General features: G+C 36.9%; 1 protein-coding gene across 1 annotated transcript; it reads right to left on the bottom strand.

Moving 5' to 3' along the window:
* Positions 1-12219: 12219 nt before the first annotated feature.
* On the bottom strand, positions 12220-16736 carry LOC113301913 (RNA polymerase sigma factor sigA-like). The gene is made up of 10 exons (XM_026550749.1): positions 16584-16736; positions 14916-15748; positions 14485-14683; positions 14196-14288; positions 13919-14047; positions 13522-13575; positions 13340-13417; positions 13164-13226; positions 12917-13029; positions 12220-12541 (listed from the first exon to the last, which is right to left on the bottom strand). Exons 2-10 carry the CDS (start codon positions 15602-15604, stop codon positions 12433-12435), a joined length of 1527 nt encoding a protein of 508 aa, XP_026406534.1. The 5' UTR covers positions 15605-15748; positions 16584-16736; the 3' UTR covers positions 12220-12432.
* Positions 16737-19111: the final 2375 nt, after the last annotated feature.

Raw genomic sequence — 19111 nt, 5'->3', positions numbered from 1 at the left:
ATAGAAATTGTAATTTTCTTGTTGATAAATTAACTAAGTTGAAAAAGCGGGGGTCTAACAACACCACCCAATAGTTCTCTTAGCAATCTGTATGGACAAACTCGGATTAACTTTTAAGAGAATCAACATGACTCAATCAATTAAAAGTATATCAACGAGTTTATATCTCTCTCTTGATTTGATTTACTCAAGTTAATAGAAATCAGCGAGTCCTAATAAAATACAAAGAATAACTTGGATGGTGCCAAAGACCAATATCCAAGGATCAATCAATGAAAATCAACAACCAAAGGTTGGATTATTCTAATTGATGATATGAACGCACAACCTGTATTATTTCAATTATAAAGATAAAAAAATATAATGCGGAAATAGAAATAATATAGACACCAGAATTTTGTTAATGAGGAAACTACAAATGCAGAAAAACCCCAAGACCTAGTCCAGATTGAACACACACTGTATTAAGCCGCTATAGACACTAGCCTACTCCAAGCTAACTACAGACTGGACTGTACTTGAACCCCAATCAATCTCCCATTGATCCAAGGTACAGTTATACTCCTACGCCTCTGATCCCAGCAGGATACTGCACACTTGATTCCCTTAGCTGATCTCACCCACAACTAAGAGTTGCTACGGTCCAAAATCGCAGGCTTAACAATAAACAAATCTGTCTCACACAGACAAGTCTATCAAAGGATCAATCTGTCTCCCACAGAAAAACCCTAAAGTTTTTGTTCCGTCTTTTGATATATAATCAAGGTGAACAGGAACCAATTGATAATTCGGTCTTATATTCCCGAAGAACAGCCTAGATTAATCAATCACCTCACAACAGTCTTACTTGTATTTAAACAAAGAGGACGTCGTGGAATCACAAACAATGAGACGAAGATGTTTGTGACTTCTTTATCTTGCCTATCGGAGATATTATCTCAAGCCAATCGTTTCGATTGTACTCGTATGATAGAAGACGCAAGATCAGATCACACAACTACGATAAAGTAGTATCGGTCTGGCTTCACAATCCCAATGAAGTCTTTAAGTCGTTAACCTGGTTTTAGAGAAGAAAACCAAAGGTTAAAGGAGAATCGACTCTAGCAAGAGAACTAGTATTACACGAGAAGTTTGGGGATTAGTTTTCCCAATTGCTAGATGTCTCCTTTATATAGTCTTTCAAATCAGGGTTTGCAATCAGTAACAAAGCATTCAATATTCACCGTTAGATGAAAACCTGATTTAGATTCAAGCTAATATTTCTCAACCGTTAGATCGAAAATTTAGCTTGTTATACAAAAATGAAATATACGCTTCTAGGTTTGTGTAACCGTACCCAAACGTGTGTATTTGTTGGTTCAACAATAGTCAACCAAATGGTTAGCCATATGAGCATTTCATATCAACCATGTTCTTCTTCACCATAACTAGTTCAATTGACTTCAAACGAACTAGTTAGAGAGTTGTTCAATTGCAAGGAAATCTCATGTACTACACAAGACACAATTTAAGCAAAGATGATTTGATTCACTTGAATCGGTTCATGAACTTTTATAGCCACGGTTTGGAAACTGCATTCCTTAGTCTTTTTAAGTTTAAGTTCAGAAATCATCTTTAGATATATAACCTTATCAAGTTTGCAGACTGGGTTCGGGGACTTAAGTTACCGGGCAGAGTTCGCAAACTCTAGCAGAAGTTCTCGGGTATGAGAACTTCGCCGGTTCGCGGACTTATGCTAACACACATAGTTTGCCAACTCCAACAGAAATTCTCGGGTTTGAGAACTTCGGCAGTTCGCGGACATGGCTTGCGCTATTCTTCCGGCTCTCTTGATCAACAAAGTTCGCAAACTTTGGTTCAAGGAATATGACTTATACATATATGTGTTTCCACAACAATTCTTATATACATCATTGGTTATGTAATATAAACTCTCATTCCAATCATTGAAACATTCTTAGAGGACGTTATATAGTTGTTACACCATTTCTCGTCAAAGCAATTTTCAAGATGATTGAAACATATCATGACTTTCGTCACTAGGTAAAGATAAACTTGATCGAAGCGAAAATCTTACCAACACATATTTCGAGATATAGATAGGCGAGATATACTCGGCTCGAAATACCAAATGTGTATAATCAAAGTCTATATAGCATACGACTTTTGTCTCAAAGAGTATGAGATAGAGTAGATAGACGTTTGAGTGATAGATAAGTTCAAGTCTCCACATACCTTTTTGTTGATGAATTTCCACCGGTTCCTTGAGTAGATCTTCGTCTTGTATGATGAATCGCCATGAAGTTCTTGAGCTCAAATACACTTTCTATCCTAGTCCGAGACTTAGCTACAATAGACTAGAAATCAAGACTTATATTTTTGATCACTAACATTGACAAACATGCTTGAGATAGCAACGCATGCGAGGTCGACCGAGCAATGCTCTAACAATCTCCCCCTTTGTCAATTTTAGTGACAAAACTATCAATACATATGGAATACAAAAAATATAAAGAAACTTTAAATAGCTCATATTCTACATGTCCAATCTTCAACATTACTCGAAATATTTGTCACTTCCAAGTACTCCAATGATCCCAAAGTTTGTAAGTTTAGCATCACCGTTGTTGAAGATCCGTAGATATAACAATGAGAAAACATAGTTCTCGATCAATGTTATACAATGTCATAATATTATTATATAACATCAAAGTTCAATTGTATCACAACTTTGACAATAATACTATGGTGATATGTATCACTCCCCCTTAGTCAATACTCCATCTCACATGGAAACCACTCCCCCTTACACAATGATCTGAAAACCGTATGTATACGTAGTGTGAACTACATATTAATTCTCCCCTTTTTGTCAATAAAATTGGCAAAGGTACAAGAACGGGATCCTAATGAAATTTCCGAAAAGAGACGTTTCATAGACTAAAAGAAGAATACATACCAACTAATTTAGATGCCATCATAAAGCCGAAGCTAAATGCATTCATCAAGGAGTTTAAAGATACAAGATAACCCCTCTAATATTCCACAGCCGCCTCTCCCCTCAAGATATTACCATTAAGCACAAGTTCAAAAGAACTCTCCCCCATTTGATGTTATTCCCGAAAGAACAACATGAGCGACCTTAATTTCGAAAGAAAAGAAGGATTTTGAAACACAAAAATGACACTAACAAGACAGAAACAACCCTACAGAAACTGAACTGGAGAAGACCTACTGAAGTTTCAGACTCAATTTCCCAAAAGATAGAGATAAGCATAGGGGAAAGAGTCATAAAAACGTTTAATGAACCAAAACAACACCAATAGACTGCCGCAAGTGCTGGAATGTAGCAGTATCTAATGGTTTGGTGAGTATATCAGCCAATTGTTGTTCGGAAGGCACAAAATCCATACTTATGATACCATTTTCATAGAGATCACGAATAAAATGGTACCTTATTTCAATGTGCTTTGTTCTTGAGTGCTCAACAGGATACTCGGTGATTCGAATCACACTAGAGTTGTCACAAAATATCTTCATTACTCCAGTATCAACTTCATAATCAGCTAGCATTTGTTTCATCCATAGGAGTTGAGTACAGCATGATCCAACAACAATATATTCTGCCTCACATGTAGACGGGGATTGAGAATTTTTCTTCTTGATATGCCAAGCAACAAGATTAAGTCCTACATAGTAGAACCCCCCTGAAGTACTTTTTCTGTCTTCTACACATCCTGCCCAATCAGCATCAGAATAAGCAGAAAGATCGGTGTTAGTATCAAAAGTGTAAGAAAGACCATACCCAGCAGTGTGATTAATATATCGTATGATCCTCTTTGCAGCTGCAAGATGAGACTCCTTTGGATTCGCCTGAAACCTGTCACAACAACCAACACTGAAAGAAATATCAGGTCTAGTAGCTGTAAGATACAAAAGGCTACCAATAATAGATCGATACATCTTTTGATCCACTTTTGCTCCTTTCTCATCTCTATGCAGTTTACCAGTAGTGGGCATAGGTGTCAATTTTGGAGAAGACTTATCCAGACCAAACCTTGAAACAAGATCTCGTGCATACTTTTCTTGGGATAAGTAAATTTCATCCTTATGTTGTTGAATTTGTAATCCTAAGAAGAATTTTAATTCACCAACATTACTCATTTCAAATTCTTTAACAAGAGAGACTTGGAAGTCTTTTGCAAAATTTTCAGAAGTTGATCCATAGATGATATCATCTACATAGACTTGAGCAATGACAACATCTTTCCCACTCCATTTGGTAAACAATGTTTTATCAGCTCCACCTCTTGAAAAACCTTTTCTAATGATAGAAGTGGTAAGTTTTTCAAACCAGGCTCTTGGTGCTTGTTTCAACCCACATAATGCCTTTTTGAGCTTTAGAACATGATCTGGGAAATCAGGGTTTTTGAACCCCTAGGTTGAGCAACATAGACTTTCTCCTTCAAAATTCTGTTTAGGAATGCAGATTTTATATCCATTTGAAACAACTTAACCTTAAGAAAACAAGCATGAGCTAACAAGAGTCAAATGGACTCAAGGCGTGCCACAGGAGCAAAGGTTTCGTCAAAGTCAATTTCTTCGGTTTGTGAATATCCTTGAGCGACAAGTCTAGATTTTTTTCTGATAATCTTGCCAAATTCATCAGACTTATTCTTGAATATTACCAACAATATTGATATTGGAGGGACAAGGTACAAGTTCCCCCACGTCTTGTCTTTGAAATTGATTTAACTCTTCATGCATAGCATTCACCCGAAAGGGATCATTCAGAGCTTCATCAATATTCCTTGGTTCTACTTGCGAAAGATAACAACCAAAATTGCACATATTTTGAAGTTGTCCTCTTGTTTTGGCTGTAGAATATCTTCCTCTAATAATATTGTTAGGATCATGATTCCTTTGAACCCAGAGATGTCGTGGAGGGACACGTTCTTGCTCGTTAGGAATGACTTGATCAGTGCTCTTCTCCTCGTCACTAGAAATGTCAGGATCAGTAACTGTAGGGATAACTTCAACTGATTCTGGAATTTCTTTGACTTTATCAATTGTCTCGGTTGGAGGCAATTCAGCAGGAGGATTATCATGGCGAAAGTTTCTAATATCGTCAATGATAACATTAGCAGATTCCATCATGACTTGAGTTCTGAGATTAAACACTCGAAATCCACGACTATCAGAAGCATAGCCAAGAAAGACATCTTCATCACTTTTGGTGTCAAATTTACCTTTCTGTTCTCAATCTTTCAGAATATAGCACTTACTTCCAAATACTCTAAGATAGTGTAAGTTGGGTTTTCTCCCGTACCACAACTCATAAGGAGTGTTAAGGATTTTAGACCGTAAATACACACAGTTTATCAAGTAACATGCTGTAAAAACAGCTTCTCCCCAAAATCTTAATGGTAAGTTTTTATTATGGAGCATTACCCTGGACATTTCCTGAATGTTCATATTCTTTCTCTCAGCAACTCCATTAGATTGAGGAGTAATAGGTAGAGAGTATTGTTGAATGATCCCCAGTTCGTCACAGAATTCGAATACTTTGGTGTCTTTGAATTCAGTTCCACGATCGCTTCTAATTTTCTTAAGTTTGCGACCTTGTTCGTTCTGGATCCTTTTAACAATAATCTTGAATTCACCAAGAGTTTCATTCTTATGAGATAGGAATGCAACCCAAGTGAATCTGGTGTAATCATCCACCATAACTAAAGCATACTTCTTACCAGCAATAGTGGGTTGTTGAATTGGTCCGAAGAATCCATATGAATTAAATTAAGTGGAGCTTTAGTGAGAATATCTCGAGATGATTTGTGGTGAACTTTTGTTTGCTTACCCTTTTGACAGGCACCACACACACATTCAATCTTTGCATTGATTTTGAGAATGCCTCTAACAAGTCTATTGTTAGTGATCTTAGTTAGAAGACGATAATTGATGTGACCAAAACGCTCATGCCGAAGATGTGTAGATTCCACCTTAGTCAAATTGCAACGGTTACTAAACTGAGTATCAAGAAGATAACAATTGTTCTTACCACGAGTTCCTTGAAAAATTACTTTCCCAGTTTTGTCAACAATGTCACATCCATTTGCATGGAAGACAGCTCGATGGCCTTTTTCACAAATGTGGCTAATAGAAAGAAGATTAGCAGTCATACTTTTTACGTATACTATATCATGGATTTCTGGAACACTGGGTAGATTGATCGTTCCCTTCTTGATAATGTAGCAACAACTCCCATCTCCAAACGTTACAAGACCTCCTTCATAGTCAATAGATGAAACAAACCATGTGAGATCGCCTGTCATATGTCTACTACAACCACTATCAAGAAACCATTAAAAGGGATACGTAGATCTTAATGCAAAGGCACCCATACTATTAGTACTTATCTGTTTAGAGTTTCCTGATAGTTTTGTATGACTTTTTAGAGTATCAAAAAGTTGTTTAGCTTTCTTACAAAGATCACTTGCAACTTTTAAACTCTTTTGAAATGACATACAGACTTGTTGACGGTGATTGGAAGAATCACAAAAGCAACACGGGTCAACGCCTTTGAGTTTGTCTGAGTGGTTCCTAGACTTGTTGACGGTGTTGTGAAATGCCTTTGAGTTTCACAATAACTGGTTGTTGGTTACCATTTGATTTTCGACCATTCAAAGAGGAACAACTGGAGTTTCTCAGATTCACCAAGGGACTATTATCAGATATCAAATCCTTAAGAATTGCACTTTCTGCAACAAGACCAGAGTTGATATAGATTTGTTCATCCAACCCTTTCTGAAGAGTAACCAGTTTATCAGACTTTTTATTACGGTTGGTTTTTAAACCTGGTGAGGCGTCAATTGAGACTTTATGGTCTATATAGTCAGATCGCTACAAACACAGACTTTTGAGGTCTTGAACGTGTTTTCCTACTCCGATACCAATTGAAAAAGCGGGGGTCTAACAACACCACCAAATATTTCGCTTAGCAATCTGTATGTACAAACTCGGATTGACTTTCAAGAGAATCAACACGACTCAATCAATTAAAAGTATATCAACGAGTTTATATCTCTCTCTTGATTTGATTTACTCAAGCTAATAGAAATCAGCGAGTCCTAATCAAATACAAGGAATAACTTGGATGGTACCAAAGACCAATATCCAAGGATCAATCAATGAAACTCAATAACCAAAGGTTGGATTATTCTAATTGATGATCTAAACGTACAACCTGTATTATTTCATTTATAAAGATAAACAATATAATGCGGAAATAGAAATAACACAGACACCAGAATTTTGTTAACGAGGAAACCCCAAATGCAGAAAACCCCCCGGACCTAGTCCAGATTGAACACACACTGTATTAAGTCGTTACAGATACTAGCCTACTCCAAGCTAACTTCGGACTGGACTGTAGTTGAACCTCAATCAATCTCCCACTGATCCAAGGTACAGTTGTGATCCTACGCCTCTGATCCCAGCAGGATACTGCGCACTTGATTCCCTTAGCTGATCTCACCCACAACTAAGAGTTGATACAATCCAAAATCGCAGGCTTAACAATAAACAAATCTGTCTCACACAGACAAGTCTATCAAAGGATCAATCTGTCTCCCACAGAAAAACCCTAAAGTTTTTGTTCCGTCTTTTGATATATAATCAAGGTGAACAGGAAACAATTGATAATCCGGTCTTATATTCCCGAAGAACAACCTAGATTAATCAATCACCTTACAACAGTCTTACTTGTATTTAAACAAAGAGGACGTCGTGGAATCACAAACAATAAGACGAAGATGTTTGTGACTTCTTTATATTGCCTATCAGAGATATTAATCTCAAGCCAATCGTTTCGATTGTACTCGTACGATAGAAGATGCAATATCAGATCACACAACTACGATAAAGTAGTATCGGTCTGGCTTCACAATCCCAATGAAGTCTTTAAGTCGTTAACCTGGTTTTAGAGAAGAAAACCAAAGGTTAAAGGAGAATCGACTCTAGCAAGAGAACTAGTATCACACGAGAGGTGTGGGGATTATTTTTTCCATTGCTAGATGTCTCCTTTATATAGTCTTTCAAATCATGGTTTGCAATCAATGTTAGATTAGTAACAAAGCATTCAATATTCACCGTTAGATGAAAACCTGATTTAGATTCAAGCTAATATTTCTCAACCGTTAGATTGAAACACAAATGAAATATACGCTTCTACGTTTGTTTAACCGTACCCAAACGTGTATATTTTTTGGTTCAACAATAGTCAACCAAATGGTTAGCCATATGAGCATTTCATATCAACCATGTTCTGCTTCACCATAACTAGTTCAATTGACTTCAAACGAACTAGTTAGAGAGTTGTTCAATTGCAAGTAAATCTCATGTACTACACAAGACACAATTGAAGCAACGATGATTTGATTCACTTGAATCGGTTCATGAACTTTTATAGCCACGGTTTGCAAACTGCATTCCTTAGTCTTTTTAAGTTTAAGTTCAGAAATCATCTTTAGATATATAACCTTATCAAGTTCGCAGACTGGGTTCGGGGACTTAAGTTACCGGGAAGAGTTCGCAAACTCCAGCAGAAATTCTCGGGTATGAGAACTTTGCCGGTTCGCGGACTGAGTTCGTGGACTTAGTCTAACGCACATAGTTTGCCAACTCCAGCAGAAATTCTCTGGTTTGAGAACTTCGGCAGTTCGCAGACGGAGTTCGCGGACTTGGCTTGCGCCATTCTTCCGGTTCTCTTGATTAACAAAGTTCCCAAACTTTGGTTCAAGGAATAGGACTTATACATATATGTGTTTCCACAATAATGCTTATATCCATCATTGGTTATGTAATCTGAACTCTCATTCCAATCATCGAAACATTCTTAGAAGACGTTATATAGTTGTTACACCATTTCTCGTCAAAGAAATTTTCAAGACGATTGAAGCGTATCATGACTTTCGTCACTAGGTAAAGATAAACTTGATAGAAGCGAAAATCTTACCAACACATATTTCGAGATATAGATAGGAGAGATATACTCGGCTCGAAATACCAAATGTGTATAATCAAAGTCTATATAGCATACGAATTTTGTCTCAAAGAGTAGGGATAGAGTAGATATACTTTTGAGTGATAGATAAGTTCAAGTCTTCACATACCTTTTTGTTGATGAAGTTCCACCGGTTCCTTGAGTAGATCTTCGTCTTGTATGATGAATCTCCATGAAGTTCTTGAGCTCAACTACACTTTCTATCCTAGTCCGAGACTTAGCTATAGGAGACTAGAAATCAAGACTTATAGTTTTGATCACTAACATTGACAAACATGCTTGAGATAGCAACGCATGCGAGGTCGACCGAGCAATGCTCAAACATAAGTACTTGTTAAAGTTTAAGGGTATTATAATAGACTCGAAAAACATAGATGAACAGAGTAGATGTTGGGAAAATTGGCGCCTCGAGTGCAGCGGAAATCAGGATCACAAAGGGCAATTGGCGATTTGAACCAAACATGGGAGAAATAATAAGAAAGATAGAAGATAAAGAAGCACACACAACCACAACACAAGATATACGTGGTTCACTTTTACCGGCTATATCCATGGCCAACACCACCATAAAAACTTCCATTAAATCAAAGACCATTACATGATCTTTCCACAACCCAAGATAAGACCCAAAGAGTTAACAAGACATACCCGAGAACACCATCGAAGAAACCATAGGAACCAATTCTCTAACCATTCCTCGAACCAGCCTCGTGTCTTCTCTTCTACACCGTCTTCATTATTGCTAACAACGGAGGAGGAACATGGAAAAAACTAGAAATTAGGTTTTGGGCAAAGCCCCAAACCCTAAACACTAGAACACAAAAATCCTCTCTCTACAAGTTTTTCTCTCACACCGATATTGACATTCATGGTAGTACACGATCCTCCCAAAAAAGAGACCCAAAATCCTAAGCACAAGGATTTACCACTCTTTTAGGTTGGATTATCTAGAAACCTACAATTCTAGTCCTATATATTTAGAGACACAAACTTGGCCCTTAAGAAATCATTACTTTAGGTATAAGTTTTCGTAACTTGGTTTAGAAGTAACTAAAATTTAGGCACAAGTTTAGCCAACATAGAGTTTAAGCAACCCCAAACTCTTTTCCAATGACTAAACTAACAATTCTCCACCTCGGATCTTGTTTTCAAGCATGATACGATCACATGAAAATCACCTCTATCTTATACCACAATTTTTCACCATCTCTATATATTCCCGTAGAATTACTTCTGAAGCTCAGACCTGAACTTCCATCTTCATAGAACCACCTCTTTGACCAAAACACCATGACGTTGATAAAAATCTTCAAACCATATTCTTTAAGAAGAACACTTATGAAACTGGCCATGTTTCACAAACACCATAAAAATCTTTAATCACCATCAATGGATCCTTGCACAGACTCCACCATTGATCACCAAGAGAACCATCCAGAAGAATTACCGCTAGCTCCACCTAATCAGTAAGCTAATAACATATCGAATTCTAATCCAGAAAGGAAGAATTAACTTCAATATCATACTCCAGCACATGCCATGATTACCGTGTATCTGAAACAAACCATTAGACATCTCCACTGTGATTAACAGGCTTAATCCTTTAAGATTCCCAAAGCCATCATCAATCGGACATACTTTTTACCACCATCACACCCAACATACTCGCTTAGAATATATACCATGTGAATTCTCATATTACCGTGATACATGCTTCCGAGATCGGGCACATTCTTGATATTACGTGCAAGCCATCAAGAATACTTTAACATAGACTTAAGAACATAAATTTATAACATCTCGTCCTTAACTTCGAAGGGTTGATGGACTTGCTACTACATGAGACCTCACGAGCCCATCCCTTCTTCGAAATTTATAACCCATTATTTATAGTGTATGATCACTAATACTCTTCAAGAAGTATATATGTATTCCACCTCATTCAGCCTTATTCTGCATCCCATACATCATAAAACCAAACAAAGAACATAAACTTCTACCAAGTTGAACCTCTCTGATTTATAAATCATATCACAAATCCATCTTTGTACAAACACTGGTTGAAACATTATTTTCAAAACATATTTCTCCACCCCGAACAATAAACCATCGTTCAATTCCAGGTTTAATCACCCCATCCCGTCCTTGGCTCTGATACCAATTGTTGGGAAAATTGGCACCCCGAGCGCAGCGGAAATCAGGATCACAAAGGGAAATTGGGGATTTGAACAAAACATGGGAGAAATAATAAGAAAGATAGAAGATAAAGAAGCACACACAACCAAAACACAAGATATACGTGGTTCACCTTTACCGGCTACATCCACGATCAACACCACCAGAAAAACTTTCATTAAATTAAAGACCATTCCATGCTCTTTCCACAACCCAAGACAAGACTCAAAGAGTTAACAAGACATACCCGAGAACACCATCGAAGAAACCATATGAACCAATTCTCTAACCATTCCTCCAACTAGTCTCGTGTCTTCTCTTCTATACCGTCTTCAACATTGCTAACAACAGAGGAGAAACATGGAAAACACTAGAAATTAGGTTTAGGGCAAAGCCCCAAACTCTAAACACTAGAACACCAAAATCCTCTCTCTACAAGTTTTTCTCTCATACCGATATTGACCTTCATGGTAGCACACGATCCTCCCAAAAAAGAGACCCAAAATCCTAAGCACAAGGATTTACCACTCTTCTAGGTTGGATTATCTACAAACCTACAATTCTAGTCCTATATATATATATATAGAGACACAAACTTTGCCCTTAAGAAATCATTACTAAATTTTAGGCACAAGTTTAGCCAATATAGAGTTTAACCAAACCCAAACTCTTTTCCACCGACTAAACTAAAGTAGAGCTACATGGGTAGCAAAACTCGGTGATTCCAATAATAAAATCTTTTGCTTAGTTTAATAAAATCTTCCTTTTATCAGGAAAAAAAAAACTAAAAAATGTTGGTAACATACTACTGGTAATCAAAAGAAATAACATATACTTATTCCTCCACAAAACCAGACATCAGAAAAATAAAAACAAAGAAGGTTTTTCTTTAGCGTGATGATTTCAGGCTCATTACATTCTGTGGTACAAATCCAACCATCGAGCAAGCCAACGTGTGAAGATGATTTCACACATGAACATGATTATGAAAAGCAAAAAGTTTTGAATAAGATGTGTTTTCTAATCTCGTCATATTACAAAAGGGTATAAACTCTGTCTCTGAACTTACATCTTCTAATCATTTATTTCTGAGAGAAAAATAAATTTGGCAGAGGAACGGAAATTCAAATTCTTTATATATACAGTCATTTTAATGGGTATGTATTAGTATTATTACAACTGTTTCCATTACCAAATCAGTGCTTAACCAGCATAGCTTCGAGTTTTCTTTTCCTTGCTGCATTTTTTAGCTTCTCCAATGCAACAAGCCCCACTTGCCTTACTCTCTCTCTTGATAATCCAATCCTGAATACACAAAAGATGGAGTTTCAGATTTTTGTTAGTTTAATGGCTGCCAATACATGTATATACTAGTCAAGAACTCTGACTTTTCTGTCCATTTTCTAGCCTCGGTTAACTTCTTTTTGCACAGCAAAAGATCAAACTATTCACTGTTACAGGTATCAACTGTGTACCCATTAAAAGCCAAGTCAAGGTCAAGGTTAATGAGTACTGGGCAGCCAACCATAACAGTGTTGATTATCAAGTATTGGTTCATTTTCCAGGTATGGAAGTATGGCTTCTTTGTTTTTCTTTAAAATAGTGAATTAAGAACACTGTCCTACTTGAAAAGTTCAAATGAAAAATTGCGAGAAATCTGTGTATGCACTTCACTCTTACCGTCTACTAATATCTTCCCATGTCAGACACTCTTTATCCAGGCCATAGTAAAGGCGTATGATATCTTGCTCACGTGTCCCAAGTGTTGTGCTGATGAGATTGTTAACTTCTTCCTGAAGATAACGTATTATAAGATACATTTAGTGGAAGTGGTTAGACCTTATTACCTACATCTAGAAGGTTGCTAGCAGAAATTGTTGGACCCATGGAATTGCAGTTTAAAATTATATGGTGGATGTGGCTTTACCTGGAGTGACCATTCATCTACTCCATGCCATGGATTGTTCTCAAGACGAGTATCTGCGATGTACTGTAAATTACAAAAACCTTATTTGGTTAACGACGAAATACTAAAATCAGGAGTGTTCAAGGAATCATGTCTAAATTTCCGTTAAAATAGAACGATGGAGTAGATAAACATACACTGTGAAGTGTTTCCCCTGGAAGACCATTGATTGAGGGAAATGCTTCTCTATCAAGTGAAAAGATCTTACTGACTGCCTGCATTTAAGAGATTTAAAAGTAAAACAACGATAGAATGGATTCGCATCATGTATAAAAAAAATGAAGGAAATGAGAGTTCTGAAAGCTTGAATATACGGTACCTCTGTAGCATTTGTAACTTTTTTCTTGGACATGTTCAAGCATTCTGCAATTCTCTGACAGAGAAAGAAGTTCATGTCAATCTCAACAAGATACATGGAAGGGAAACACGGTACTTTATCATGGGAGGTTTTTCTAGAGAATCTCAATTAAGTAAAATTGTTTAGGGTCAGACATCCTAACTGAAGCAAACTTCACTTCAATCACTCACCCGTAAACAATATAAAGTAAAATCTGAAATTTGTATCAACCTGAGTCTTACATCAGTCGGGTGCTCAGCTAACCAAGACATACGAACTAGAGCGAGTGACTGAGAATCGTCTTGTAAAGCAATCGGCAGAAATAATTGACGTGAATAATTGTGCTTAGTTATTTAAAATAGAAAAGTAGTTAGCTTACATCTACTGATGGGGTTATTCCATTCTCCTCCAATCGGATTTTTGCATTACGGATTAAGCTTAACCTCTCATGCAAATGACTAGGCAATCGAAGAGTTCTTGAGTTCTCCATTAACGCTCTTGAAACACCCTGAGAAAAAGAAAATACATATACATCAGCAAACGAAGTACATGGCCAGTAATCTAAAGCACCCGTTTGATAAGATTGCTAAGAAACAATGAGATTTAACTAGGATTAAAAACCATTTAGTCCTAAAATTTATAATTGTTTATCTCACCTGACGTATCCACCAATACACATAAGTTGAGATTTTGAACCCTTTGGTAGAGTCAAATTTCTCGATACCACGAAGTAATCCAATCAAACCACCCTTCGACCAAATGAAAAAGAAGCAAATGAAGTTAAGAGACAAAAAAAAAACAGTTTTGATAACAACCGGTGTTTTTTTATGCTTTTTGCAAACTGATAGTTAAATTAGATGCAAGACTGTAATAGGAGAACGAGTAATGATACTCATTGCTAACTGTGAGTATGGTGAAGGAGTAAGTAAAGAAAAATCAATCCACCTGAACAAGGTCAGCCAGTTCAGCACCCATGTGATCATATTTTTGAGCAATGGACATGACTAAACGTACATTGCTCATTGCTAGCTTCTCTCTTGCCAAAGAACATTCCATCAGTACTGCTTGTAATTCCACACGTGGTATCCTCATGGAAGTTGCTAACTGTTCATCAGAGGGCTCATATCCTAATCGTTCCTTCAACCTAGAATCCCCGTCATAAAGATTAGGAAACACCTCCTAGAAATTATGACACGAATACCATATATCATAGTTAACAAGTACTGTTACAAACTTTTAGTTACAGAAAATCTTCTTTTTATGTGCACTTTTCTATGGATCCTCGTGATTATGACTGTTTTTGTAGATATATTAATCATGCTGGGCAACGAGCTAGTAACGCCATAAAATAAATAAAGAAGAGTCGTCGTGCTTACCTTGACTTATGATCCTCCAAGGAAAGACCGGCCTTGATTTTCAATGAAAGGTGTACAACTTCTGTATGGGTGAGTAATTCTTCGCTTACGACGCCCTTAGCATAACCTTGCAACCTGTTATGTAGCAACTCTGGACCGATTTGTTTCTTCCTTCTTAAAACCGTCAAATTAGAAACATGATTTTTATTCCTTGTACTAATCCGTCGCTCCCGAGCAGATATACCTGAACGGGCAACCTCTATATTCTTGTTACTTTCTTCTCCTGACACAACCACGGTTCTTTTCCTCTCGAAAGAAAGGTTCCATTGCTTTTCCAGCATGGACTTCTGAAGTAAGAGAATAGCCTCCAGGGAAGAGCTAGACTGAGTATCAGTTTCATCCTCTTCTTCTAAGAAATCAGGCGATCCCCAAAATTCATCTGCAGTTGAAGGTACAGAGGAAGATTCCAAATGTTCTGTAAGAGCATTTATGGATTGGGTATGTCGATTAGATGGAAAATTAGGACCAAAACTATCCGAAGTCTTCTTTGCAAATATTAAGCTAGTCTTCCCTGAAGCTACTTGATGATACTGTGTTAACCCATGCTCATGGACATTATATAGTTTTTCGGTGATATCAGAATAATAGAATGAAGAACCCAAAAGACCCTTTCCTGCACTTAACCCAATAACTGCAGTTGTTGCCATCATATATATAGAACCACCCTCAAATTGTTTGTTGGGGAAACACCATTCTACTTCCAAATGTCTAGAGCTTTCAAATCATAAAGGCCTTTCAGCTATGGTATTGATGTGTTTGTTAGATTGTTCCGCACAAGAGCTTCAGTTAAATTCCTGTTATTGAGACATGCCACAACAATCAGAACTTAATGTGGCTACCCAGGCAAGATAAAGCAATTTTATCAATAATCAAAAGCAAGCTGCACAACACCAAATGTTTTCACTATGCTTCACGTGGGAGGAATGCAAGATCCAACAACAGTATATGACCAAGTAACAGGGAGCTGTGACAAAACTATTTGAAAAGGTTCTTATGGTACACATCTGCAGGAGCTATGTGGAACTATTGGAAATAATTGAAATGGAATAAAACCGCAGGAGACGGCATAGAACATCACGAAACCGCATAAAATTGCACATGTCAGTATTATTTGAAGAAAGGTGTTCTAGAATTTCCTTCACATATATTGTCTCAATCATAGAAAATACTCGTAAGATATTAATTGAAAACCACATATATTCACAAAATTGGTAAATCAAATAGACGAGAAATTGATTACGAAAATTAGTTTTACATGGTTCATAAATTTTTCAACTCATTTTGTTTCTTCTTGTCTTATGAATGTGAAGAGATATAAAATTACTTCACTAATCATGAGTTAATGATAAACGGATTCACATCTTAACAAGTTACTTGTTCCTAGATTGACGATAGATTCAAAACTAAGAATCTATTCAGCTGAATATAAATATGTAATGACTGGGAACAAACACAAGTAATCAAAATAGGTGCTTTAGTAAATTCAAATGAAGAACAATCCATGCTAAGGAAGTAGGGAGAAAACAGGGACTCAAAAAACAGAGCAATATATATAAGAATAAAATCACAATTAGTAACTTAAAAGAGAGATGTAACGGCGGGATTGCTTAAGTTTGATTAATGGCGTACCTTCTTGAGAGAGAAACAGAGGTACAGGAGAGAGTCGTTAGGAGTAGCAGAGTAGAGGTAATGGTAGTTGTATGTTAGATTCAGAGACGGTGAAAACAAGGCCACCAAGAAAGAAGAAGAAGAAACCTGTTCCGTTTATTTTTTTAATTTTTTTTTTAGTAATAACAAAAGATGATTTTTTCAGTTGAGAAAATGTAAAAGGATATTGAAAGATGAGAGGTGATTGGTTCAAGGAAGATATTGGGGCCCACATGTGAGTGTGGTGTAGAGTGTGCCATGAGTTATTCATATCATCATATCAGCCCATGTTATACACACGTCATACTACAAAACCCTATTCACGGCCTTAAGGATTGAATCACTATCATCATACTACAAAAACGGGTATCTAGCTCGGCTGGTCATTTCAGTTTTTCGAAGTTTTATGCGTAGGTTCGAGTCTCCAATAATGTAATATTGCAAAAATTAACATGTAAGATAGAGTTAATTTGTTCTTTTTGTGACACAATTTTGGCTCCTCCATCCGCTTCGGTTCCCTTGACTAAGTTATCCATGAGGCTCGTTGGTAAGCTAGCACAACAACCTGTTCGATTGATATAGTAGTATGTTGTTGGAGCTTAGCTTGTTAGGCTTCCAACTTAATGTAATTGCTAGGAGTCTGACCATTTTTTTTCTTTTTCTGAAGGAGTAAACAATTCCGGATTATATTCATCCGATGTGAACAACTTGAAAAATACATATATTATGTATCGCAAAATCACTGTCATACTAGGAGTCGACCATTCTTTTCTTTTTCTGAAAGAGTAAACAATTCCGGATTATATTCATCCGAGGTGAACAACTTGAAAAATACATATATTATGTATCACAAAATCACTGTCATACAATATAAGTATCAAGGGTGTTATTTGAATATTTCAGGGAGGAGAAGAAGATCAAAGGTTAAATATTTCGTCGAGGCAATGGAGATTTGATGATGCTCATATCATCTCATTCAAAATATTCTTTCCAAAATTCTAGTTCGGTAAATTCTCAATTATTATTATTTACGGATGATTTCACGCCGAACAATATGGTAAATTCAAATTCAAAATCTTCTTCTTATACGTCAAATTTGGCGGTTAAGAAATTAAATATGATTTGGAAAGAAGTGTCGGCAAAGCAGCTAAGGGGTAACCTAACTAAGGGTTCGTTTACTTCGCCAGAAACCAATGGTGAGATTTGTATATCTTGGGTTACAGTTGCCAGATAGGGGAATGTTACCTACGAGTATTGGCTCTACCATTTTGATGGATACTCCTGCCCATGATCCGAACCATATTGGTGGACTAAATCAAAATATGGTCCAGATGGTGGGGTGGCGTGTATGTGTGTGGTTGAATTCTGCCTTCCCATTTTGATGGAAACTCCTGCCCATGATTTAGTCCATGTGGGGGCATGAGACATCTAGTTCAATGGCTTTTGTTGGAGCACTGCTCGGTCGAACTCGCAAGCGTTTTATCTCAAGCTTGTTTGTCAAGTTTAGTTGTCAAAACTATAAGTCTTGATTTCTAGTCTACTTATATCTATGTCTCGGATTAGGACAGTAAGTGTAGCTGAGCTTTGGGTACATTATTTGTATATCCTTACTTTTGAAACCCAATAAATATATCCTTATACAACAATAAATATGTGCCTACTTTTTAATAACTTTATCCATTTAAAATTAGATTACTTTAATACCCTCACCCATATAATATTTTTCTTTATTTTAAAATGAAACAAATTTCTTCACCTACCACTTCACCACCACCACCAACATTCAACTACCATTCCACCACCACCATTCAACGACCACCACCTACCAACCGCCAACACCACTAACATTCCACCACCACTCCTTCGCCACCACCATTGCACCACTACCAGTCCTCCACCACCACAAGTCTGTCGTCGCCACCATCACTAATTCGCCGACGCCGCCACCACTGGTTCAGATATTTGTGTATCAACAACAGTAGTTGATCCAAATAAAAATAGAACCAACAGTAGAAGTTGATCCAATTTAGGGGATCAACAATGGTAGTTGATAAAAAAAAGGATCAACTGTAGAAGTTTATCCAATATAGAGGATCAACAATAGTAGTTGATCCCCTAAATTGGATCAACAATGAAAGTTGATCCATGTAAATGGAGTGAACTTGGCGTGAGTCGAACACGCATCATCTGACATGGAGTCAGTCATGTTACCATTGCACCACAAGTTTAACATTGGAAGGAATTTAATGATTTAAACTACAAACATGATTTAAACTACAAGCATGAATCCAAGAAAATATTGTCAACAATAGGAGTTGAAAGGATCGACAATAGTAGTTGATCCCATAAAAAATTGGGTCAACAATAGCAGTTGATCCCATAAACAAATGCAACCAACATCATACCCAATCTCCACCGTACTCACACTCAAACTCCACCACCAACATCACCACAAACATCCAGAACCACCAATATTTATTAAAAAACACCACAAACCCCACTGGATCTAT

Source organism: Papaver somniferum, chromosome 8, assembly GCF_003573695.1.
Source record: "Papaver somniferum cultivar HN1 chromosome 8, ASM357369v1, whole genome shotgun sequence".
Taxonomy (NCBI): domain Eukaryota; kingdom Viridiplantae; phylum Streptophyta; class Magnoliopsida; order Ranunculales; family Papaveraceae; genus Papaver; species Papaver somniferum.
This window is presented reverse-complemented; position numbering and strand designations above follow the sequence as displayed.